The sequence below is a fragment of the Thunnus thynnus genome, chromosome 23 (assembly GCF_963924715.1).
Source record: "Thunnus thynnus chromosome 23, fThuThy2.1, whole genome shotgun sequence".
NCBI lineage: Eukaryota > Metazoa > Chordata > Actinopteri > Scombriformes > Scombridae > Thunnus > Thunnus thynnus.
In genome coordinates, this window is record NC_089539.1 from 5,239,822 (window position 1) to 5,267,704 (window position 27,883).

Below are 27,883 nucleotides of genomic sequence, written 5' to 3' on the forward strand. Positions count from 1 at the left end.
TGTAAGGGGGAAAACAGAGAGAACATGAAAGAGAGTGAGAGATTGAAAGAGTGTGTCAGAGGTTTTGGAAAAGATTAAAGGAGGGAAGGGGAAGAGGGGGTGTCGACCATGTGTTGTTGACCAGATGTTGGCAGAGGTGGGTTTGCGTGCAGCGGGGGTTGGCCATAGTAGGCAGCATCAGCGACAGCAGGAGAAGCCGCAGCCACACAGGACGACAACCAAAAAAAAATAATGCAAAAAAAAGAGGAGACAAGAGACAGAAAACAAAAGAAAAAACAGACATTAGTTTAACCAAAATGCTAACAGAGGACACAACAGACCGGGGGTAACGGGAGGGACAGAAGACAGGGGATTGGGTAATAAAAGATGAATGAATGAACTGACACAACACTAATTACTGTTACATCCATCCATAACAACTAAAGCAACACTTAGGGTGCTTTCCGATCGCCTGGTAGTTCCCTGTGAAGTGGACTGCACAGGGAATTCAGCCATGTTCAGTAAGATTCCAGACCGCAGGGAGCAAAAAAATGCTCACTTCAAAAGGGAGCTGGGAACTGTGTAGGGAAGAACTGAACAGCGGTCTATCAGTTCGCTGAAAGTTGACAAGCAAGATTACCCATCAGTCATTGCACCTCACTGGAGCGGCGAAGTATGCCAGGGGAAAAGCAGTGAGAAGTTTTACCTTAGAAGTGTCAGGTTGAACATAGTGACAACAACAGGACGCATGAGATCTGGCATTAATTTCATGCACCATTCATAATTATCAAGGACGACATAATATTATCATTACATAATAATAATCTGTAAATAATCAACATATAATAATACATAACAATCTGTAAATACTCTCTCTTTAGGAATAAATCTTCTACATTAATCATATCACATTTATTCACACTTACATATATTTCAATAGAATAGGTTTTGTAATGGTATCAGTTTTTGTTTCAATACAGTATATATTCAATATTTTTTTCTACAGTGGCAGCAACAGGTATCTGTGGTGTTTATGTTACCGTGGTAACGCACAGAGGAAGTGAGCAGGGTGTTCCGAATGGAGGAATTTTGTCAAGGGAAGTTCTCTTACCAGACATTCCCTGAACAGGGAGCAGGGAGTAACTGTTTATGTTCACTGTGGAACAGAATGAAGCCATTTCTTTGCTCTAACTGCTAATCTAGTCTCTAATTACTAGATGGAAGCTGCTATTGGAATAATTAAGACTTTTCCAGTGAAGTGTTTTGTCTATGAAATGTCAGAGTAGTGGAAAAATACCACTGACAATTTCCCAGAGCCCAGCGTGACATATTCAAATTGCTTGTTTCACTTGTCTAAAACCCCCCAAAATTCCATTTATTCTCATACGTGCTAAAGAAAAGCGTCAAATCTTCACATCTTAAAAATATAACCAGTGAATGTTCAGTAGTTTTACTTGAAAAATGATTAAAATTATTCATTGGTGAGAGCTGTAACAATTAGTTAAAAATAGAAAATGAAACATTAACTATTTATCAGCAACTATTTTCATAATGAACTAATCATTCAAGTCATTTTCCAACTGAAAATGTATATTTCCTACATTTGTCTTATGTGATCAGAAAATGAATATCTTTGCATTTTGAACTGCTGTCAGACAAACAAAGCGATTTGAAGATGTCGTCTTGGGTTTAAGGAAACTGTGGTTGTGAAAAAAAAAAAAAAATCAGTCAATGATGAAAACAACTTTTTGCCCTATACTCTATCAAAATAGTTGCCATTAATTACCCGTTAATTTTCTGTCAATTCATTAATTAATCTAACAAATCATTTCAGCTTTAGCAAATTCATTAAAATAGAATTTTAAAAAGTTAGAAAATATAAAGAATATTAGATTTGTTTTTAAAAAATTCTCTCTTCTTGTGTCTTTAAATTATGAATTAATAATTCAATATAATCAGCAGTATTTTTGGCATTTTTGTTTACAATTGTACTGTACAATTATAGGGGAAACACTGATCAGGGAATGTCTAAATTAATCTTTAAAATACTTTGCTATCCTATTTACTGTCTGTCAATCTAAACACATCTCACAATTAATTGTTCTCCAATCTCAACAGTGTCCCATTTGTTGAGATTAGAGTTCATTATTATAAGGCTTGTATGAGTCCATTTCAACATTTCCAAGTCCAACCCACAGAGCAGCAACTGGAGGGTCTGATTGGCCAGATATTGAACTCTGGCCCCACAAATACCTCCTTCCACCCGTTCCTGTTTACAACAGCAGACAGCAGCACTGTACAACACACACACACACACAGCTGACCAAAAAATATCCCCTACCCCCTGCAAGTGACACCTTCACATACATTTACAGTCATCTCTCAGACTCACTAAATACAACACATTGCAGAATTTTCCCAATCTCTCCAGCAAAAGCACAACATTTAGCTCTCATAAAGGTTTAGTATGAACTGCTCATTTAACAAAATCCCAATAAACATACGAAGGCGATCCGTACGGCCGCAGCAGGTAGCAGGGAAAACTGGGATTCCCTAATCCTCGGTCAGATGAAACACGACCACAGGGTTTCTCAGTAAGAAGAAAGACAAAGAAAACAATGCTACTGATTGGATATTGCTCAGTTAATCAGGAAAAGGAAATAAAGTCACTAAGTTCTGATTGGTTAGAACCCATAGAGCCGCTGGCTGAGAGGATAGACGACTCTAAGAGCTGCTTACAACAATAAGGCAAGGATTAAGAAACTGTCACTGAACGTCAGAGGCTTTGTGGGGAGGCATCAACAGAGTGGTTTTCTAATTTAATCCCGGCTGAGCTCATTGTCTCCAAGAGACAGCGCAGTTACACTTTGACCACTCCCTTTAGTGTTGCGAAACACTGACCTACAGTCACTGGGGGGGGGGCTTGGAGGTTAGAGGAGCTTGTGATCGGAAGGCTGGGAGGATTCCTAGAGAGTTCTTCCTAGGAAGTCTGAAGAATCACACCAACAATCTCCTGTTTACATGCCCGCTTCTCCAAACTGTGCGATAAAGCTGTCTAATCCCAAAACAAGCCTCAATCATATTCTCTGTTTGTTTCAACGACAGATCATCTGTCAAACTGACAGACTGACAGGTGAACCCGAGGTGGATGCTCTTAAAAAAGCCTGCCAGCCTCAACTGATGACTAGTGCTGATTAACTATGCAGAGAGACTGACAGAGAGACAAAGTGAAGGGCTAGGAATAATCTGAAAGTGTCACTAAGGAAAACATATAAACTGTGACAGGCAGCCTGAGGAGAACTTGGTTGGTACAGTGTAATGGAGCACACAGTTGGATCACTCCATGTGGCAAGCCTACATTAGCATCTGAAAAGCTTTCTCGACTATAAATTGATGATCAAGCAGTGGAGGCTAGTAGATGACTCGACTGCAGAGGGGTGGGAGGTAGATCTAAAAACATGACTGATCAATCCAAGGGCTTCAAACAGCTGGCTACAGTTTGACTCACAGGGAAATTAGTTTGATGTTTTGCAGAATCTGGAAGTATTAAAAGTAGTTCACAAAAGTCTGTGTTGAGTGTCTGCATTTCTAATCCAACAACTACTCAAAGGCCTTTAATGGTTTTTAGGTGTTTGAGGTTCCACGGTTGATTTCCCACAAGCCTGCTGTCAGAAAATCTTGTAAATTTTAGTGAGCTTTTTTCAGTATTACTGGAGTAGTTTTTAACATGTTGTAACTGAGACTGTGTTGTAATGGAAATAAAACAACATCCAGAAGTGTAAATGAGAGAATTTTACTATTTTTTCTTTAAAAAATGACGAAACGACCATTTGAATATAAAAATAGTTGGCAGTTAATTTTATGACAATAAACAATCAAATAATCGACTATAATTGTTGATGCTCTGGTACAGTTCATGCTCAGCTTAGAGGTAGCGTGCGCGCGCGCACACACACACACACACACACACACACACACACACACACACACACACACACCCCAGATCTGATTACGGACAGTGGAAAAGATGACAGCTGACAATCACATTGTTTGTTCCGGATGAACTTTTCATACAGTCTCGCATATCTACATGTGAGCTTCCCATTACCACCAGATACTTTAATTAGACAGTGAGCTCACGGCTGAGTACTTTTATATCAAGGCCACCTTGACAGAAACACAAAGACAATCTTTATCATTCACTTTCCTTGCAGTTACAAGCCGTTTTCTGTATCTCACTAACAAGAGATGTGAGCATATTTATAATAATTCTGTGCTGGAATCAGTAGGAATGAACACTGGGGACTTCAAATGTTCATGAAGACATTTAAAGTTTGTGTCACTGTAACATACAATTATGTTGCTGGTGATAATAGTAGTCGCAGTAAAGAAGAGTACTGTTCAAAATGAAGCTGTAGAAAAGTTCACATAGCTGGTGATGCAATCCTGGGTTATGTTGTAAGACTCTCCAGACATACTGGTTATACTATAACAGCTTAAGTATCCTTTTACTAAAATGTTTGCCAGTTTCAATTTAAGGGTCGACTAAACAGCTAATCTTAGATAAACTCGAGGAGTTGAGTTATCAGTGGCACCAGGATGTGTAATAATATCACAGATGTACATGTATGATTATGAGACTCAAAGGTGATATCATCAGCTAAAAAAAACAAACTGAAAACAAGGCTGGGCATAGCAGGTGTTGTTGCAATACAAGACCGCAAGCAAACCACAGCTTGATGCGTTTGATTAGATTAAATTCCTGTGAATTCCTGAGAAGTCTGTTCTACCATGAAAACCAAAAGATGATTTAAGTCTGAAGTTTGCAATTATTGCATCACATCACTCGCAACTTTGAGGTGTGAATGAATCAAATGAATCACTGAATCATTGTATGACTGTCAGTTAATCTTCTCTGGATTAACAAAGGTAAAACATTTAGCAACGTGGACCAGTCATTTTTAGGAGTAGTGTCTTTCTAAAGGGATGAAACCAAGAGGGTTGCATTTTAACATGGCAAGGTGACATTTTGCTATCTGATTTTTGGGGGCTTTTTGTCTGACGTTTATCAAACCAAAGCCAGCAGCCTGCTGTGTTGATGAGGGGACACTCAAGGACAAAGGAGGAGATACGATTTTTTTTTACAGTTTGGAGAGACATTGATTTTGTGGGTCACTTGGGAGGTTTTTTGTTTTTTTTCATTTTATCTGTGCAAAAAGCAATTTCGTCTCCGATATCTGGGCTTTTATCATCATATTTTAAAGCTATGTTGTTGCTACTTTGCTTCTGTTTGACACCTTGTAAATCATTTAAAAAGCACATGGTCCATTTTATTCTTAAAGTGTATTTTTTTTTAATATGCAGTATATTTCAGGTGGCAGTGCCTTTGTGGCAAAGGCTCCAAATTACTCAGTTAGATCAGCTTTTGACCAACAGAGGGAGACCACACCAAAACTGGAAGCAATCGATTTTGATGCATAATCTTGCCGTTTTCAATGCTGGTGTGGCCAAATAAAAAAAATAAAAATGATAACACTGTATACACATATATGAAGCTCATGAGTAATCTACTATTTCCAATAGTTCAGTTACTTTGCATGAACTGCTATTTAATGTCCTCACCTGCACATTCTCATTGCATCCCAACTCCCATCTACACAAGTTTAGTACCGTATATTAACAATTCACCCTCTAGTCTCATTTATCATCCCACAACAAAACTATATTAAGCTATTACTACAAAAATGACAGCTGAAATATCCATGATCAAATATTTAATACTACATCACATTGTTCTGCTAAGAAGACACGCTGGAACAGAAATGACCCTCATCTTCTCCAAAGCTTCAAAAGCTCTACAGGAAACACTGCCATAAACACAGCACGCTCTCTGCCTCTGAAAAGATGAAGAGTGCTTACGCAGGATAAAATGCCATGACATATTACATAATGTTTAAACATCACTCCCAGCATATCTCTGACCTAGTTCCTTTTTAGTAGCAGGGAAGTAGGAGATAACAACAACAGCTTTTTTTTTTTTCCTTTTTTTCCATGTATCTGAAGGGCACCTTTTGCCATTTATTCAGCAAAACACTGTTATGAAGGCAAAAGCTAAAACAAGCCTGACACTAAATGAACTGTTCTGTGTATTCAAAGATACTAATTTCTTAAGAATGTACATTCTAACTAGTGTGTGTAAGTTGATGCTAGAGCGTGAATACATTACGGAATAGAAAAAGATCTGAGATTAAGGAGAAAAAGAAAAGATAAAAGAAAAGACAAAGAAAGAGACTTGGAGAGAGAGAGTGAGAGAGAAACATATTTCTAGGTGCTAGACTGCTGCTGAACAGCTGAGTCATCACTGGCAGCTATTAGTTCAGTTAACACTACATTCTTGGAAATACGGCGACTGTGTGGTTACAAACTTTATCACTTTATTGGTTTGTTAAGTATATTAGCTTGTTTTATATATATGTCTGAAAGTGTGAATCACATTTCTCTGTGGTTCATATGGTCCCTGTAAATACAGATGGTGGAAAAAATTACAGGACATATGGGACAAACCAACATCAAGTGTCTTAGTAAGGTGTTGGTCCACCATGAGCCTCCAGAACAGCTTCACTTCTCCCTCATCATAGATCCTCCAAATCTCACAACTCTACCAGAGGGATGAACACCATTCTTCCAAAAGATATTCTCACATTTGGTGTTTTGGTGATGGTGGTGGGGAGCGCTGTCTTAACACGTCGCTGCACAAAAAAAAATCTTTAATGTGAAGTTATTTTTATATAAACATGTTGGTTTGTGCAGCGTTAACTTGAAGATTCATCCCCGGTTAAAGTTAGCCAATAGGTTCATGATGTTCAGTTGACTTGTCATGAAGAGTACTCACCACTCAGTTTGTGAAAACAATGGTTATCTTTCATGGTTTCATGGTTATCTTGGCTTAGGCTAGAGACTTAAAAAATTCAAAGCCTGCATTACAAAACTGAGATTTGGGGTTTGAAAGAGGTAGCAATGTAGGAGGCGAGGAGCTAACGAGACACTATCCAGTTGTACTTTGGGAAACGCAAGATTGGGTGTTTTTTCAGCTTGACCCGTGCCAGGAAAGACAAGATATCTCGGCCTCTGCTGCTTCGATTTTGTCACCAAACTTTATTAAAGTGCAGTTTGGAATCAGGTGTTTGTATTATTGAAAGTGTTTCCATGTATTCCAACTGGAGATCAATCAATCATTTTACAGCGTCACAAAAATGCCATTGAACTTCTCAAAGTTCAATTGTTGGATAGCAGTCTTGACTACCTGCTCACCATGTTAATGTAGAATGGTGACTTGCTATTGTGTTCTTATTGGGGTTGGGCCCTACGAGTAAATGAACCGGCACTTTCGTTAAAAGGAAAGTCACCCGCCTACCACACACTATAATGAAGTTTCTCACAGCTGCTGTTGTGACACAGGATTAATCAGCAGTGTTTGCTCACAATGACTAAGAGCTAATGAATGGTTCATATGTAATGGGATTTATCTCTTGTAGTGGTTCCATGTACTGTATGTTTAAACATTTCCAAGAGCTTCAGCGTTTCTTCTGAACGGTTTCCCTGATAAAAACACCTCATGTTCTTTACAAAATTTCAAGGACCCATCTATCCACAACACCTGACACTTGTACTCACTACCGAAATGCACGGTTTGCAAATAAACAACTCATTTTGTAGTTTCCAGGAAACCACAGCACACATGATAACACTTTGTTTCATCCTCCTGTGCTCATCTTAATTAAGCAACCTGATAGAAGCTACATCTTGTAAGGGTGTCGTGATCAAGAGTGTTTCACCCTGATTCTAATCTTATTACTGGTGATCAACATTGACTCAAAAACAACTGCAATGTGAATTCAATTCGGTCTTATTTCCTGCAGTAAAATAATCACTAACTAAAAGCTACTGACGTCAAAACAGCTCAACAAAGAAGAAGCATTCATAATCAAGTTTATGAAAAAGCACTTTCTGATTGCTGAATAAATTGTTTCTGTAGCACAAAAATAGGTTTTGAAGATAAACAAATAAACTATTAGCAAGTTAATCAGAAATGCTATAATTTTGTGATATCAGTACCAGAACAAAAGTGTTTTGTATAGGCACCAGTTTCAGAAAATATCAAACCCAGCCTAAATGATCGCTTTGTTCAATCAAAATATGTCAAACAGGATATATTAATTGCTGTGCAAGACAGAAAGAGACGGTGTAAAAGTGATCAATCTAGCTTATTCAGACTCTCTCGTGGCTGCACTCATAGATAGAAAGAAAAACCAAAAGTTTTATTCTGCCAGACAAATGGCTTCATGTAGTTCAAGACTTCGCAGCCTCTCTCTAAAGTCAACCCTGCTACATGCAACACCATAGCATCAACCATTTATAGTACACCAGGGAATACAAAGCACTCATGTTGAAAAGGTTGGGCTAATTATTATACTGTGGTTAAGGTCTTGATTTTTTTTATTCGCAGTGATGAAACATGGGAGCGAAGTAATGAAAAACTGATGATAAATGATAAACCAGGAAGAAAAAGTTGTGCGGATAAAATAATAGCTATAGATCTCCTATGGGCGAACAACCCAGTCAGAGAGAAACTTGTTCAATTTGATCTCACCACATTCCTTTCGCCAGACTAGCATGGCACTACTTCCACCAAATCCTAAACCAACCTCACCATGCAGTGCTGGTTGGGTGTGAAGACAGAGTGCCATATCTGTCAGCAGGACGTGGGTGCACTGGCAAACCCTCAGTGTGGGCGGGCAGGGAGTTATTAGGTGCAGGTGGGTGCTACCCTTATGTTGGCTGATTTACATCTCAAGTGGAGCTGCAACAAGCACCATAAATAAAACGTCTAATCATAAGGGGGCAGGGAGAATGGCCAGAGTCAGCTCCATCGGCTGAGATACTGTACAAAGTTAAGACCTGAGCCAAGATTGTCAATACTGATCACTTCGAGACAGCTGTGCCAAATGTATTCATAAATTTCTAAATTGGAGTTACAATCTTGCAGTCTATCGGCATGAGCTGTCTTAACAGTATTCAAGTTTGTGTGTCTACTGCATAGAAAGACGGGTACATGCGGAGCAGGTGAGCACAGTTCACAGAGTTCACATTTCCTTCCTGGTTAGTGTTAAAAAAAAAAAGTTATAGCCAGACTTGTCAACAGTTCGTCATCACTTGAGCAGTTTTTAGTGTATCCACAGAAATGAAGGTGTGAGCAGGAAGTGATGGATGTGTAATGACTGCTGGGACAAAGTGGCAACGGCCTCACTACTACAATCCAAAATTGGTTAAGTCAGTGCAGCTTTTTTACCCACTCTGCTAGGGATCAGGTGTGGAGAACTTGGCACCATCATTGAAGAGCTTTTTTCTACTACACCTCATCATTTGCTTACATAAGGTCATGACCTGACTCTTTTGTTCATTACTAATGAAAAATACTGTCCACTGAGAGCAACATGTACCAGTCCATCCTTTTTTAATTCAAATATTTTTCAGTAAATGGCTTTAAAGGGGTTTTTTTTAAAGTAGTGCTTTCTAAATGAAGAAAAAAAGAGTATGTTGCCCCAAGTGTTAATGAGGCTTTAAGAAACTACCAAAAAGCAGTACTTTAGTGATTCATTGTCCCTGCATGACAGTCAATGCAGTCTTTACAGTCTAGACTCTAGGAACGGTACATTTTCTGCTACAGAACAGCTTTCTGGAGACAATTACAGTTAAGTACTTAAGGAAATAACAATAAATATAAAGATAAATGCCAAAATGTGGATGCTGAGCTACAGTTAAATGTCGAGTACATAACTTCTGCTACAGTTAAGGGTGGAGGAGGACAGAAAGGAAATCGGAGGCCTTGTATGGCCCGACAGGAAATCCATAAAAAGATAATTCTCAGCAGCAGGGCAAATTCCGACAGTAAAGCAAACAGGAGCAATCCCGATGGATTTTTTTGTTTTTCATCGTCTCCATTGCTAACATAAAACCTAATGATGTCACCTCACAGGCGACCAGGGAGAAAGTAGATTAAGAAATGTTGGTTTTAGGGCATACATAGCTAGCTGATGTTTTATTTTTCATGAGGGAGCTGTGGAGGGGGACTTATACGCGACACTCAACCTCACACAGGCTGCAGACAGCATTTCATTAGACATCTCAGCGTATCTGTCTTCATATGGTGGAGGTGGGGGGGGTAGCGGGTCGGGTCCATGGGCCTCACGCAGAGCGGAGTCTCGATTTCATCCCTGCAGGGGGGCTCGAGTCTCAGGGACGGTGTGGAGGTGACAGCATAGTTGTTCTTAAAAGGAAGAGTGGTTGCGATATTGAAGATCTAAAATGGTGATAAGATAGGAATCAGGTGCTATACTTCAACTGAATGAGGTCAAATGGCATTTTGTGATTGTTATCATTCAAAGGACCTTGCAATAGTGTGAGCGAATACATTTTAGTACAAACAACTGAAGTGGGAATGAGCTAGTCCTCATCATAGCCTTCATCAAAGGCAATGCCGTACGCAATTTGGCCCGGTGTCAACTTGACTCAGTTGTGAGCTAGACCGCTGTTTGACGACTCAGATAGCTGGAGTGTCCGGCAAATATGTTTACACTTTTTTAGTATTTTGAGTTGTGGTTTCACATGAGACTCTTAACACAAATAGTAGGTGTTAACTCATATAGGGTGCTGTTACCTTGGAAGAACTTCTTGAGAAGTGCTGAAATACCAAGAGCTACATATATTATCCCTTCTTATATTCAAATGCTTGTTGCAACATATACACTGGAGTCTGGTAAAAAGATTACAGTGGTTGTTCTTACTTATTTTTTTTACCATTTACAGCTGTTTATTTATCCTGCTATAGCCATTAAATGTATTTACACTCATTTGTTTCCTCTCTACAAAGTAGTCTGCATTGTTAGTGGAGGAGGCTGCCATTCCCGGACTGAATTCAAATAACGTTATCTGTAACAGCAGAAAAGCCAGTCCCAGATGTTATGAGGAGGAGACGTTTGCATTAGTACAAACATTGCTACAGAATTTTGTAAAGAAGACATCGGATTTTCATCATGGCCGAACGACCACAGAAAAGAAAAAAATTACCATCTGAAGGTCATGAGTTATCGGTACATTTCTTGTCCCCAGTGATTGATGAACGTGTCATTTCGAAGGAAACTCTGGAACTTCTTAGTATTACCACCAGGAAGCACAGGTGTCACCAAAATCAACCAGAGTTCATATCCTACGGATTATAAATCTAATTTTATGTGGCATTTGATATAAACATCATGACTATGACTCAAAAATCTGTCACTAAATAAAATATTTCAATACAGCTGACGTGCCTATATTATGAAACTACTATATTAAATGAAGAATGTATGATGACTATATATTATCACACAAAAGTCTTTCGGCAACTTGAATTTAAAAATCAGTTAATACTATTCAAAAGCTGTTTAAAATTACTCCTCTTGTTGGAAGGGGCATCAAGCCAATCTCCGGCCTCCAGCAGCTGTTCACAATGAATTAAAACAGGCCTAGGCTACTACTATTAATCTGATTACACTCCAACCCAGCTGTCTGCAACTCTGAGCTTTAGCAAATACTACTGCAGAGCCTCTTTTGTGGGAAAAAAAGAAAAACACAATCATCCCTGGAAAACTGCTGTTACATAACTGCATCTAACTGTAAAGGAAGGAATCTGTCTGTCTGTATGTCTATATGTATGTATGTATGTATGTATAAGTGGTGTAACGGATCATAGTTGATCTGTGATCCGTACAGATCACCCCCCACGGTTCTGCATGCATGTGAACCACAGATTAATTGCAAAATTTAATGTCTCATTTAAGACAAAGTAAACAAACTGCTGTAAGTACAAGTCATAGACAGACAGCGCGTCGCTAACAGAGATTTTGAAGAGCAACGACTAAATCAGCATCTAATGGGTCCAAAGTGACATTTGCAGGTATGTTTACGTGATGTTTAATGTGTTCCTGCTGAGCAGCTAATTAGCTATCTAGCTGCTAACTGATGTTAGCGGTGCACTTTTCCCTGGTGAATGTTTGTTTGGTGGCTCCGTTCAACGAGCTGAGCTGCGGGACAAGACGTGTGTTCATACTTGTAAATTATCATCCCAGTTTTGGTGATGTGAGCACAGGCTGTTGTTTCATTCACTACTATGTTTAAAAGAGGAAGGTATCACGCCTTATATTGCATTTTAATTTAACAACTGAGCATTGAATATTTTATATATTTTAAGATTTTATGTAAACATTGGACATCTTTTCATTTAAGACCATGGGTAAATGTAAAGTTCCATGCTGTAAGTGTTTTACAGAATATATGGAAAACAAAGTTTTATTTGTCTTTTTTTTTTTTTTGCTGATCCGAAAAAAGATCTGATCCGTGACTAAAATCCGTGATACGATCTGAACCTTGAGTTCTGTGATCCGTTGCACCCCTAGCATGTATGTATGTGTGTCCTTTATGTATCTCGACTACCGTTCATCTGATCGACTTCACACTTGGCGGGTGTATTGCAGAGGACCCAAGATGAGTGTTTCATTTTGGTGCAATTTGGACACACGACACGTTCAATATCGATAAACTTTGAATAAACAAGTGATCAGCGACCTGCTCCGCTCTGCAGCAGCGGGGCGGTGCTTCTGGGCTCTGCGACTGCATGTCATGATCAGACCTCTACAACCCTGCCATGAGAGAGAGGAGGGCACGACATCTCTCTTTGTTTGATAACATTAAAAGTAAACCTTTGTTGTGGGTTTCCCGACCCGTTTTAAAAAAGACCAAAAGAAAGAGAGAGAGAGAGGGCAGGCAAGCGGAGAGCATGAGCAAGCTTTCTCTGAGAGAGAGAGAGAATGACAAAAATGCGTCATTTTCTGATTGTTTCACAGCGATTATGTTCTTTCGTTCTATGTTCACAAATAAACAACCATCAAACACTCAACAAGTGATTTACTGTGGAGACAGATGACTAGTTTATGTCTCATTTTCCTCCTCCGTATTTCTCCTTTTCATTCATTCATTACATCCAACAAATGCAGCAGTGAATACAAAGAACAACAGGACAAATCTGATAACATAACTGGTAGGTGAAATAAATGATCCGCAACCACAAGTTAACTGCATTAATTAATTAATTATTTAATTAATTAGACAGCACCGCACAGTTTCCTGTCTGTATGAGAATAACAAACTGAGGGGGAGGAGGAGTGCTCCACTGTGTTGTTATTAACGTCATGTCTCCAGCAGTGGAGAGCAGCCTCTCTGCTGCGCCGTTAGCTCTGGGAAAAGCCATCGTTGTCCAACACGCTGAACAGACGCAGGGTTTCTGAGGTGAAACAGACTGAGCACTGAGTTCTGTTCTTCACCTCAGAGTTGGCTCAAGATGTTAAATGCTGCAGTGTGTGTTGGTCAGCTGGTCTCGTTTGTTTCTACCGATCGCTGCTCCGCTCCGCTAACGTTAGACTCTGAGTGACAGCATAGAAAGTTCGCAGAATACTTCACGTTTGTCTCTCAAAAGGTAATTATTTACTCTAATGCTTGCAACCGCTGCCTTTTTTGAAGATGAATTACAAGATAGTCGAATGTAACTCTAGCATGTGTGCGCTGTAGACAGTCTGGAGGATGCACAACTGAGTTCCGCCTTTTTCGTTGTGATAACATCACATGCCCGGGCATCGGTAAGAGGAACTGATAAGCTCGGAGGTATACGATTCTGATGGATTGGACAATTTGGAACCGGTTTTCAACTAGATCTTCTCGAGTCCCATCTCTATATAAGCACAACTGGTTTCAGCACTCAAATGATCCTAACTGAAGCCACTGAAAATAAACAATCTAAGAGCCCAATACGATCAATCCACTTTATTTCAGGATGCCAATTTTTACAAAAGCTCTCTGTTATGTATTTTATTTTTAAATGCAGCCCTCTTTATACTTGAAATGAGAAAGAATCTCTATCACAGTACTTAACATCTGTGTATTATAGAAAGTTTCTTTCATATTGTTGGTGTACATACTCATCCACACATCACTATATTCATTTTTATATGCGTTGAAGCAGCAATACCAGAGGCCAAGCAATCAGCCCATTCCAAACAGGCACATTTTGAACGGCCACTGAACTAGTCCTAACAATAGATAATTGGTTAATTTGCCCTCATTCAAATGAGCCACACATAGTAAAACATTTAGGTAACAATTAAGAATCTTGATTCTTGCAGTTAATGTATGTGATTGCCAGATAGAAAATAAAAGCTTTTCATTGTGTTTTAACTTGAAAGCCTCATTGGGTTTTTTAATTGGGAGAGCTGCATTAAGGAGCTATCATGTTTCTATGTCTCCCTGCCTGTAGCTGTCTGACGTGGGTCCTTCTTCTGTTGCAAGCAACCAGAAACAGACCTCCCCCTCTGTCATTAGCCCTGATTAGATCCATGCTTTGACTATCAGCCTGCAGCAGCCTTCCCAGTTCAGATAAATACAAGAAGCACTGTGAAGTCACTTGAAGCATCAAATACTGAGCCATGCGACTCTCTCTCCTATGCTAATAGAAAGAGCATGATCTGCGTTAGCTGTACACGTAGCCCTTCTTCATTCAGCGGTAACATACTGAGCAAACAACAAGCTGTTAGAGTGGAAACGCAGTAGACTATGTTCAAGTGTCAAGCTTGAAAAAAAACTTTTTCTGACACCACCACATGACCACGAATTTATTTTCTACGATCAAATCAAGTCAGACTTTTAAAGATGTCTACATATTACAGCTGAAAACAATTCTTCAAATGCAACTCTACACAGTATGATCTACTTCAGACTTGCATCAGCCAGCCAGCCACTCAGACTGACATACAGTCTAATCCACCCACTCCTGTTTCCCGTTTTAAGAGCAGACAGCGTTAAGGTTGACTTACAGAGACGGAGGAAATGCGCGCCGTGTGTCAGTCGAGGGAGGTGAGCTTGTCGCTGCTACTCCGTCTTGGTCGGACTAAACCTGGTACGACAAGCCACTGAGCTCAGCCCCGTCTCTCCCCCACACACACATACACACACACACGCACACATACACACACACACAGAAACACTGAAGGGAGGAGACAAGGCAGAGGGAACAAGCATGCAAGAGAATTTGAGCCTCCCTCCCTTTCTCTCTCTCTCTCTCTCTCTCTCTCTGATGAGTGCTCTTCCCTCTCTTTTACTTCTTCTCTCATCACTCGCAGCCTTCTTTAATTTTCTTCTTTTTCCTACTCTGTAAAATTTGTTACATCACCAGCATTTGTTTACTCTTCCTCAGCTCTTTCTCAGGCCTCAAAGCTCGCTGTGCTTTTCAAAGCACCAAACAATCCATCCATCCATATTTCATCCACTATTCTCCCTCTACATTAAGGAACCACCAATCAGGCATTTAAATACAAGCATACTTTTCAGACAAACATCATCTGAAACACAAACTAGCAAAACACCCCATGACCACAAAAACAAGGAAGTAGGCTGTCGCTGTTTGTAAAGGGGCTGAACTGAAAGCCACAATCAGATTTTGAGTGTACTGAAGCAGTTATTAGAGCAAGCTAGAGCTCTGTGTACGCCCTGGAGGACAGCTACTGTAACCACACGGCTCTTCCTCATGCTCTTGTTGACTGAGGCCCTTCTGCACCAATACACCAAAGCGAGCGAGCCAATCTCCCCAGCCATCATGGAAAATCACCCCAGAGGACGACGTGCTCACGACACACAGCCACCCCACTACCTTATTATGGGCCCAATATCGCAAGCTTTAATGCACTCTCCTCTGCTACCGTTTCCATTAACTCAACTGTTTTCCCCACACACCACACGACTGGGGCCACTTTAAGATACAACACAGTGTTTTGTAGTTGCGGCAACACGCTAAATTGAATTTCGTTCAATAAAAGTAAAAGAAGACTCGATGCGCGCCTCGACAACAAACACATTTAGACTCCCCGGGCAAGGTGAAACGGAGGTCTGCTGTGTTTACATTTCACAACACTTTCACATTTTTGTGAGTATTCTGTACTGCAATTAGGATGAGGAGGATGGGAAATGGGGAAAACACAGAGCACAAGCAGTTCAATAGTCAACAGTGGCTGTTCTCAGCAAACAGTACTATTAGACTGCAGCCCATAGTCGTGCTCACCAAATCACCAGCTAGCTTAAGATATGATTTAGAGCTTGATAACAGTTGGCAGCAGTATAAAGTTTTCTGAACACATGACCGTGTGAAAATTCAATGTTTCACATCTTTGTTTTCTAATCTCCTTGGCAAGACACTTCAAAAGGCACAGTCTGCTCTGACAGATTTTGTTTTTTTGCAGAGATATTATGTCTGTTTCCAGGTGAATTTTTAAGTGGAGTCATTCATTCTGGGACCCGACATCACTGATTAACAAAGCAAACTGAGTTTATGACTAAAAGGGCAAAAGTTCAAACTAGGAAAAATCTCAAGGAATGAGAGTTTCTCTTCCTGTCCTCAGCTGTGATGTTAAAGGCAGCATTAATTGACTTTTAGCCACTTGGGGGCAATGGAGCAAGCTGTAAAGACTACACTGACATATCATCTCCTTTTAAAGTTGTTAAGGTGAAAGTTAGCTAACAGTTGTGAAGTGAACACCCTGCAGCCATGGAGCAACATTAGCATTCATTTGTAGTCGTGTTTCTGGCCACTCTTGTTTCTGGAAACCAGTGTTAATTTCGTTGGTGAGTAATTTTCGTCATAGTTTTCGTCAACAACATTTTTTCACTGACGAAAACAAGACAGTAAGTAAATGAAAACTAATTTATGATGACAAAAACTATTTATTGACACTTTTGTCAATGAATAGAAATTAGACATAAATGTTGGGGAGAGATGAGATGTGAAGATATCAGACATATGCATAAATTTCACATTTGATGTCAAGCAAAACAAGACCCTGTAAGACCCTTTGTAGACCGTGTGGAGCGACAATCACTGGTAAAAGCACAACGATCTTGAAGTGACATTTGGAGAAGAGTCATCCTGAAAGCACCGTTGTGCTGTACTGATTAGAGAGGCGAATGACCCAGAGTTGCTAATCTTAGATTGTACATTAAAAGATTGATTGACACACTAAAGATAATAAGTGTAAAGTTTCACTGTCCTTAAATTGAAACAAATAGAACAAGCAGAAGAATGCATGTCTGAAGAAATGTTTACATTGAGCTTTCAGTACCACACCAACATGTCAAAAATATAATAATAATGTTAAACTTAATGTTACTGTTAACTTAATGTTAGACCTATGATGGGAGAAAGGAGCAGAAATGTAGTATGCTGTGTGAGAGAGGGGAGGGGAGGGGGTAAGAGAGAAAAATCACAACTGGATTTTTTTCCCCTTATTCAACCTCACGGATACTCGGATGACAGCGAAGGGCCGCAGAGTGCAAATAAAGCTAGTGTATCTCAGCAGAATATTTTAACAGCTCTTCTAAGTACAAAAGTGACTCTACAGAACAACAAGGAGGAGGGCAAAGCTAAAAGGATTGGGCGCATAGGATTACTGGTCACAACAAGTGAAGATGAGGACTTTGTTCTAATGATGGAGACAGTAGAGGTTATCTAATTATTCAGGGAGAACAGGCCTAATGCTCATTGGTGTTATTTTGTTATTGTCTGAGATGGTCTTTTGCAAAAAAGCAAGGCCATATTCTTGTTTGTTTGATATGAGATGTGGTTTTATTTGTATTTGTATATTTGTAAGACATGTTTCATATCACAACAGTTAAATATGTGTCTGTATTGCACATTCAAACCTTCATAACATTCCATAATAACAGGTAAATAGATGTTTCCTCCAGGAGTCTATAAAGTTTGTAGAGCAATCTGTATATATACATCAAATTAACTGGAAATTCTAGAGAAACATTTAAATAAGACCTGTTGGATTTTAGTCAAATCTACTGTAGATTTAGTCACTAAAATCTTATGATGTTTAGTCAACTAAAACTAGACTGAACCTTAAACAATTCAGATGACTAAAATATGTCTAAAACTGCATGGCATTTTAGTCAGAAGACTATGACTAAGACCAAATTAAAATTTACTGTCAAAACAAACACTGCTGGGAACTCAAAGAATGTAAGTCCCAAAGTCCAATGCCTGCTCTGGCTGCAAACAAGATTGATGAGCGTGCTGAGAGTAAAACAAAACAGGAAATTGCTGGTAAAACCAAAACAATGAGCTGAAAGACGCTAAAATTCTCTGTTAACCTGAGAGGAACTGCAGAGTTGGGTGATAATTCTCAGTGGATTTGTTACTATAAGAAACAACTTTCACACTACACCTAGTCATAAAATCCACTATTAATATAAAAAATATTGATTAGTGCTGCTTTAAAAAGGGGCAATAAAAACAAACCCAGTTTTAGAATGATGGCCTTTTATAACAGCTTTAACCATCAGGGCATGAGCAGTCAGACAATCATACAGGTTGTAAGCAAGCAAACAGTTTAAGTAGATGATCTAAACCACTTGATTTGAAGATAAAACCAAAAGTCAACATTTTACATGCATCATTTACATTGGCTTCTTCTTCATCTTCTTCCTCCTGTTAATTGGCACACTTCTACATTTAACAACTCGTCAAAACACATATTACCAGTGTTAACAAGGCATCAACCGTTAGAGACTGTGGTTGGATTAAGCAGCTACTAGATGCAAATGAGTCAAGCGTAAGAGCGTGCAGATCTTGTATTTTGAAGATACTTGCTGTTTCATGTTTTGGAAACCGTCTTTCACAGATGTTTAGAGGAGTGGTGCACATTGAAAAAGTTGACTGTTCTGTTCTAATTGAGGAAATGGGCTAAATGTTTCTTAACAGGCCTACAAAAGAGCAATTGTAATGGAGAAGTCTACATCTAGTCTGCTGAGAGAGATGACCATGATTCACATCATGGGGTTAGATGAGAGAAATGATTTGCTTCTGGGAAAAAAAAGACCTGTTTCTCGCACTGTACTGTGGTTTCAGACTAAGTCAAACAAACTAGAACATCCTTCGGTGAGACTGAAAGTAAGAGAATCAACCAAATGAACAACATCCACCACATCCAGAAGTGTAAAGTTCATTTGCAATGGAACATTGGTTATTTTAATTAGACCAAAGAGCTCAGCTGCAGGCAGGAAACTCCTGCTGAGCGTGATTCAGTCTGACTTTGACAATGTTTTCATGAAGAAGAAGGAACAACAAAGCGCCCATTTATGGTAGTAACTGTGGGGACAGCACAAGACTAGTAACAGTAGTCCGAAGTGCTGAGAATTAGGTTTTCTGTTTTTTTTTCTTGAGAAAATGTTGCAATTCAGTCATTTGGAGAAAAGCAGAACCTTCTACAAGAGTATTAACAGGGTAACCTAATTTAGATATCACAAGAATTAAACAAATTTCAGATTATTTTCAGCCTCTACATTTGTGTCAAACACTGCTTGGGCTTTTAACTGTTTTGTTTGTATGTGGCTCTATATGCTCTATATGAGGAAGCTCGTTCAGCACAGAAAACATCTCAACTTTAAACACAAAGAGCTGCTGTGGATAAAGCAGGTAACAAGATACTTGAGTTACTTAAAGATTAAAAAGGGGCTACTTAAAGTCTGAAATGAAACAAACGAGTTGTGTATATTGGTAAGTAAGCTGAAAACCTCTGCCAACAAGGATAGTTGTAACAATTACACAAGCACTTTGCCACATCCCCTGAAACAAACAGCACAGCACTAAGAGAAACTAACAACTAACATTATCTGCTTTTAATGCTGTTAATTGACCAAACAAATCTATGACAAAACACTGCCAAACAGGCTTAAAACCTAGCGTTTGAACCAGGAAATAAACAACGTAGCTATTTACAGAAATTGGTAAGATAATACATAATTAACAGCAGTTAAGCAAATACAAATTCACAATTTTGAGTATCCTGTACCTTTAAGCTCAACAGAAATTGTGACTTTTGTATATATCATCAACAAACTGATAAAAATTGTTGTGTTTACATTTTTTGCCATATCACTCAGCCTTATTTCATAGCATTCATTTCAATATCTGCTATATCTCACTCATACTCATAGAACAAGGGTTGTACAAGTTCTACTGTTCTTTCTCAACCATTGCCGCACTATCTCCATCTCTAAGAGATAAACATCACAAAGAGTATATTATTCTATAGCCCCTGTAGTATATGACATTCTGTATACTTTGCACTCAGTGGAGGATAAATGTATGCATGCTTGAATGGCTCTCAACTATGAGAACGACTGTATATAGGGGCGGTATACAGTGCCAGTGTATGTCAGCTACAGGATACATTTGTAAAAGGGGACATACATAATGGTTGCCGCTGTATTATTGTGAAGATGGTTGCCACTCCTCTCACTTCTCAGTGCTGAAGCAAGCAGAAAACATACTTTTATCATCATTGCAGCCCATGGGCTGACACACCATATAAATCACCGTCCTCCAACCAAAGGAACTGGATACTCTGAGTGGGAATGTGTGTCAGTTCATGGTTCATGTATGCACTCACTGATTTACATGTAGAGCTTCCACTGCGGTCAGAAAAATGGGTGCATTGTAATTATATGGACTGGAAGATGAGAGGACAGGCGCATTCTTTAACCAGAGGTCACTTTATTTACAGAGGACAAGAACACAAAACATTTTTGGCTATACAACCTTCATCAATGTCATCCATGGACATCAATATGCGCTCACTGATTCACAGAGAGCTTTGTGACAATTCGTATAGAGCCCTATAGTAAAAAGCAACACTTTAATGGCTGTATTTTTAAGGAGAACACACACACACATCTTTCCCACAAATTATCCAATCTATGTGATGCTACGTGTCCCTGCCTTTTTCCTTCTCAGTGTCAATAAATCCATACCATCCTGATTACTGCCCTCAAATCAACAGCCCACCCACTACCTTGGCCCAGCAAAGAGACTGATTTCTCCATCAGGGAGAAGAACTGGACAAATCTTGGCAGGAGACACTCCATTTCTATACTGCACGAGCTCAAAACCTGAATGCTACAATTTGCAACTGCGCCCACATCATCTAAAGTACACTTTGTCAAGTCTTTTCAAAGTTAGTGCACATTTTCACTTTCATTTGCAGTTTTTCCAAGTCTGGAGCCAAGCTAAAAACCGTGGAGGATAAGCTTGCTTTTCCTGTTTATCTTAACCCATTTACTTTAGTGGTGGGAATGTGTCTCATGAGCCCAGGCTGTCAGCTCGGCTCTGTCAACAGCACCCTGAGTCCACTGATGTACAGAAGTTGATGCAGCCTCAGTTTCTCACTCCCTAAGAGCAGCCTGGAGCCAATTTTCACCTCTGGCTTCTTGCAGCCTCCTGTGGCTCATTCCTGTCACATTATGTGGTGAAACAGAGAGTGTACCTAGCTCTGACGGTTAGAAATATCTTTTAAACAACAGAACCAAAAATAAAAAGGATGTGTTTACATTTTTCAAGTCTATCTTCATAAAATACTCCCATGCCAAGATGTACACTGGTTGCTTAACCCTGTAAAGCCCACTGTTGCAATATTACAACAATCACTTTTAGCTATCCTAAAAAAAAAAATCTGTAAAAAATACTAATAGAAATATCATTTCTTTGATGATTCACTATAACTAAGTTCTAAATTTGTTTCCTCTGTTAAAATTTGGAGTTTAGACAAGAATTGAACAAATGAATAAACTATCTCTGGTTGCAGTATTTGAAGCTCTATCTGTAGCAGAAACTGTATCTGTAACTTATCAGTTAAAAATAGATTTAACTGATCCTGGGCTTTATTCTGGGCTTTGTTTGTTTGCCCAAATAGTTGCCTGTTACATTAGTTAGAAACATGTTCTGACTGTTCTGAATGTTTTGGGGGATGGTTGTTGCATTGTTCAGGGACATGTGTGAGGATGTAAATGTTCTGGGTACTCCTTTACTCCTTTAGGTATGATAGGTAGAGAGCATAATAGGCTAGTCAGACAGTGTTGTGAGAATTTAGTGGAATGTGTAAATAGGATTAGGATTAATTTGCACTGATATTATTTAGCCTGAAAAATACTTGGCTCTCAATCCTGAACACTTGGTCCACCACCCTATCTATTCCTTCAGGTTATCTAATACAATATAATACTTATATGTATCATTAATACATATATTTATTATTATTTGTTTTTACTTTTTCCATTTCTGAATGCAACCAGCAAAGGCAGGTCTTCTATACAGTGTGCAGGATGTGATTGTTGCCATCCAAAATGGAAAGAGTGATTTTGAAATGGAATCAGACAACACTGACACGGGTGATGAAGAGGCAGATGAAGATGCCAGTGAAGTGGACGAAAAAACCAACAACCCACTGACTTCCCAGCCGGTGATTATGTGGACATCGAGCCCCAATCAAACAAACACACCGTGCCCTGTGACAAGGTATCGCTCGCTGAAAAATCGCATATTTTCCAGTGAAGACGAAGAGGACGCTGCAGACCCTGCAATAAAGGATAAACCAACACGCTATGCAGCAAGTGTGATGTTCAACTTTACTTTTCAGAGGAAAAGAAGAGTCTTTGGGACCATCACTGCAAATGAACATGGCTGAATACTGGGACAGAGACGAAATTCAGTTTTGCAAATACAATTTAGTTCTGTTTTTTTTAATTAAAAAATGACTGTTCATAAAAAATATGACTGTTGTGTGATTATTATTCATGGTATATACTATTATGGGGCTATATAAGAAGTCAACCCTGCAAATTAACCCTTAGTTGTTCTGTGTATTTGTTCAGAGGATGTGAGTACGAATACAGAAATTCTGCTCCCAGCTAAGCCCAACGTTGTAATATTGCAACATTTCCCTAAAAACTTACTAAAATGTAAAAAATTTGAAAACTCTTTAATTTCTGCATCAGAGGCCTCTTAAAACAACATCTGAAAGGTGAAAAAAAATTTTGCTCATTTTTTTCTATATTTGGGCTTAACAGGGTATAATGTGTAAGAATTGGCCTCCTGATCCAAACAAATAGGGGGCAGCATATCACCAGATATTATTTGGATAAACTGACCACATATTGGGAGTCTACATGGTTACTTTCTCACCTGAAAAAATATTAAAACCTAAAAAAGTGACATATTAACAGTCCTAAAGTGAAAATTTCAACAGCATTCAGCCTGACAAGAGACAAGACGGGCTGGATGGGGGCAGGAGCTAGCTGGTTAGCATGCTAACTTAATTAGATATCTGTACAACAAAATACATGTAGGTCTTTGACATAACATCAAAACTATTTCTGCTGATAATTTTAGTTAATTTGGGAATGTTTTAAACTAAAATTCTGGCCAATTCTTACACATTATATCTTAAAGTATTTTGGTCACTTTGTAAAAATGATTTTTAGTGTGAAATTCCCCTTGGGTTTTGCATTTTCCCCACTGAGCCGTGAGTAAGTCAAAGGTAGAAGTTTGTCACTTCTTGTGATTACACATGTTAAAATTGACTTGACTCTTTCTCGGTACCGTAATATTAAATGTTACTGTATATTTGGATGACTTGGCACTGTGTCTTGCATTTTGGTTTTGTTTAATTGTGCCTCTTTGAATTTTGTTGATAACTGGGCTCAAGTAGACAATAGGATGTCATATTACAGCTATTTCTAGCATAGCTTGCGTGTTTTATATCTTATCTGTAACATCATTGGGAAACATCAAGTCTTAAAGGTGCAGTGTGTAGGATTTAGTGGCATCTAGTGGTGAGGTTTCTGCCAAGTCTGTTCTGCTAGATGCCATTAAATTCTACACACTGCACCTTTAATGTCACTAACAAAGTAAATTAGTTCTTTCATGTTCTGCACGACCAGGACAAATCCATGACAGACGCGGCAAAGATATCAGCTTCTTTGCCACATTAGCTTCAATTAACTATAATGCAATGCAGACACAAGGCATGTGATGAGCATCACATATAGCCTAACCACAGCAAAATGATCACTTTCAAGATGTTTATGTGGGTATTCACCAACCCACTGAAACTAAAGTTATTACAATTCATCCTGAGGGGACCATGAATCTCTACCAAATGTCATGGCAATCCATCATATAGTTGTCAGGACATTTCACTAAAGCCACAAATGTTAACCTTAAATCCTCAAATTAACTCAAATTTAATGGCAATTCATCCAACAGTTCTTGAGATATTTCAGTCTGGACCAAGGTGGTGGACAGGCAGACCATATTGCTATTCTGTGAGCCACACCACTAGTGTAGCTTGAAAGTGCTCTCTGAATACACCTGACTCCATGCATATTGGGAAACTAACAACTCAGCAAATTTCATATTGATTTAGATTTTCATATTTATGATTCATTGAATAGCAAAGGGCCTCCAGACATGCATGAAAAGAGTCCATTAACAGGGTTTACACCATTTGTCGATTTTTATTATGAAAGCAATCTTGGCCTCCACGGACTGTCGTTATAGGTATTTTTCTGCAATAAACAAGAAAAATGCACACTTCGGTCAGAATCCTTTATCTCATTCCTTTTAATAGCAGACTTTCAAACTCAAGTTCTGTACTACTTTCCTGTAGCTTCAGGGGTAGTGTATTGTATTGTATAGGACTGATTGGTGTTGAAAGAAGAGTTGAGGGCATGGGGATGATTCTGAGATATGAAAACTCGATCATGAGCCATCCAGAGGCATTATGGGCCTAACTATGTTTTATGCATACCTATTGATGGCACAGGGTGTAGTTGCACCAGAAGGAAATTGTAGATATCTTGTTCTTGAGACTGCATCGACTTTTTTTTTTTTTCATAAAAAAGAATTGAGCTTATCTCTTTTCCCAGCAATATCCTGCCTTTCATTCACACCTGGAAGCTTCCCAGCACAACCAGCCTTGTACTGTTGGCAACTGTAAAGCTCCTCTGGAACAAATGGGGTTGAAGTGCCTTGCCAAAGGGCATTTCAAGTCCTAGTCACAGATCCTCTTCTCTTACCTCTAAGCTACCTCACATCCATTGTCCAAGTGCATAATGGTTGCCTATGTGCCTTTTCATTGCTGCCTATTCTGAACAGCAGGTCACCAGCACTTTCATTAAAGTATGTACAATGCAAATGACAGCAGACTGAATGGTGGTGGATGTTTGAATCAGGAAGGGGGCTGGCTGCCATCAACCTTCCTGAAGAGTCTCCTGACTGTGAGGATGTCAGAGCGAGGGGAGAAGCGGCAGACACCTGGCATGCTTCCCAGAGGCTTTCATCTCATGTTGGTAGCCATCCTCCCTACCGACGGGCCCTTTCAGCAAACAGCAGGATATGCCAGCAACACAATACGTCCCACAGTCTATGTCTCACACCATCCTGGCACAGCGATCGCTCATAATGTGTGATCCAAGTGATAACATGCTGCCCTAGAGCATCCACAAAGGAGGTTTATTGCTAAATCGCAGAGAAGTACACATTCATCAAATTCAATTCAATCCGAAAGAAAGCATTCAAAAGAAACTGTAAATACAATGACATGGCTTTCAAACCAATTTATGCATCAGCAGTTTAATTATGCAGCCACTGAAGTAGGCTCTGGAGAAGGCGGGGTGAGAAATTAGCTTGCACTAATAACGGAGATTGAGTGTTATTAAAATTCACTCCCACTCTAAGCAAGACTCAAAGAAATAGGAAAGGACTTTCAGCTCTGCTCCCATACAATCCCATTGTGTGTCATTATGTGTGGAGGCCTGTGGGAGAGATGGCCAATGCTGTTATCACCTTAAGTATCTGCAATTATAATTGCCCTCCTGCTCACTGCAAAAATGGCTACTGAGGACTATGATTACGGTGAAATGAATCAGAATTGTGGGAGTTGAGAGGAGGGAAGTGGTATTTTATGTGTGTGGGTGTGTGTGGGTGTGCTGACTGGACTTGCCACTGCTTCCCATCCTTGCTCTGTTATATTTGAATATGTTGAGGTTCTTGAATGAGATTATAGGTGAGGATATGGGGTGCTCTTGCTCAGAACTGGTTCCACATATTTATCTGATAGAACACAGGCAATCTGTACCGACTGTCTCAGATCAAATTCCCCTGTAAAAACTGAGGGGTACCACAAGGTTCTGTGCTTGGTCCATTATTATTTACAATCAAAACTTATAATATCCATTTTTTATGCAGATGATGCAATCTTGTATGCATGTGACTTCTCCAACTCAAGATGCGTCTAGATTACAGTCTGCCTTTAACATTCTCACGACATCTCTGCATTAACTTAATCTTGTACTGAATGCCAAGAAGACAAAATGTGTTGTATTCACAAGAATGCATAATTCCATCGTACATCCTCTTTCCATTCACACACTTAATGGTACTGAAATTGAAGTTGTTCAATCGTACAAATACCTGGGAATTTAGTTAGATAGCAGTCTTACTTTTAAACCTCATGTGGAACTGGCAGATCGTAGATAAACATTAGGGCTGCAACTAATGATTATTTTCATTATCAATTAATCTTTGATTATTTTCTCGATTAATCGATCAGTTGTTTGGTCTATAAAATGGTGAAAAACATCAATCACCATCTCCCAAAGCCCAAGGTGATGTCCTCAAAGGTCTTGTTTTGTCCCGACCAACAGTCCACAACCCAAAGATATTCACTTTACTGTCATAGACTAAAGAACCCAGAAAAAGAAAATATTCACATTTTGAGAATTTTGACTTTTTTTCTTTAAAAAAAAAAAAAAAAAAGAAGATGATGCCTGATAGAAGATGATAGAAGATGCCTCACACACACACAAACACACACAAACACAGAAGTTTAATTACATGCAACAAAGTGCAGTGTCTGCCTCTGTGAGCCTGACAAGCCTGTGGCAGGTTAGCAATATTAGCACCTTAGGGTAATCATTAAGGTTCAGACAGTGTGCTTCTGGAGCGGACGTCGTGTCACTAATGCCAACGGGAAACAGGAACCCTTTCCGACTTATAGCTATACACAGTTGCTGATTAAAGACCACCGATAATTAGGGGCAATTATCAGTGCCTAACAGTTAAGGAGACAGGGTGGTTGGGTGGGTTTAAGAATACTTGCTTGCCCTTAGCTGGAGCCTACAGAATATATATTACATATGATTTACTTGTACATGTATGTTTGTGTGTATAGACAGAATATGTAGAAGATCATTCCAAAACACAAAAAAATTTACTTAAAATTCTTAAGTCCCAATTTTTTCCACTTTTCCCCTTTAAAAACCCCATAACTTTTAAAAAATGTATTCACATCCTTTATTTTGGAAGTGTGGGTGAGACTGTTTTGGAATTGAAAACTGTGCCTATAGTACATATGTGTGTGTTGACTCACCAAAGTTTTCTCAGGCTCCTGCTGGGACTCAGAGGAGGACTCCATGATAGTGTTAAACCAGAGTCTGGCCTGTCAGCGCCACTCTGACGACTGCATATCTGTCAGGAGAAAGGTAATGTGTTACCACAGCACAACAATAATGTACCATAACTTTCAATGTGCATAAAATGATGTATAAAATGGCTTTCTCTTCATCATTTGCAGGTTTTAAGTGTTCAAAATTCAGTCCTCTAAACCTTGGAGTTGGTTTGTAAGCAGTTATTTTTTGGCTTGGAATAGCACCACATTTTTCAAAGTACCCTTTAACCTAATGTGGGATGCCCAGTTTGCAAGATTAGTTATGGGCAACATCATGCCTACTCATCTGTCGAATTTCAGAAAAACTGTATTGGCTATTTACAGTGCAGAAGCAGGGCGTCATGGTATACTAAATGCTGCAGAAACCTGCTCATCATCCCCCCACTACCTTTTTCCACCCAAACAAAGGTGCTGTAGCT

General features: G+C 39.2%; 1 protein-coding gene across 6 annotated transcripts in view; it reads right to left on the reverse strand.

Moving 5' to 3' along the window:
* Positions 1-27,883, reverse strand: part of osbpl8 (oxysterol binding protein-like 8) — a 99,306-nt gene that overhangs the window by 45,724 nt on the left and 25,699 nt on the right. For 4 of the 6 annotated variants that reach the window (XM_067581056.1, XM_067581053.1, XM_067581055.1 and 1 more), the window contains one exon: positions 27,387-27,484. In XM_067581056.1, the coding sequence (XP_067437157.1) occupies positions 27,387-27,431 (45 nt within the window). In that variant the 5' untranslated portion in view covers positions 27,432-27,484. Of the gene's footprint in view, positions 1-14,939; positions 15,097-27,386; positions 27,485-27,883 lie in introns of those variants that run through there. The other 2 variants (XM_067581059.1, XM_067581058.1) reach the window with 2 other exon arrangements.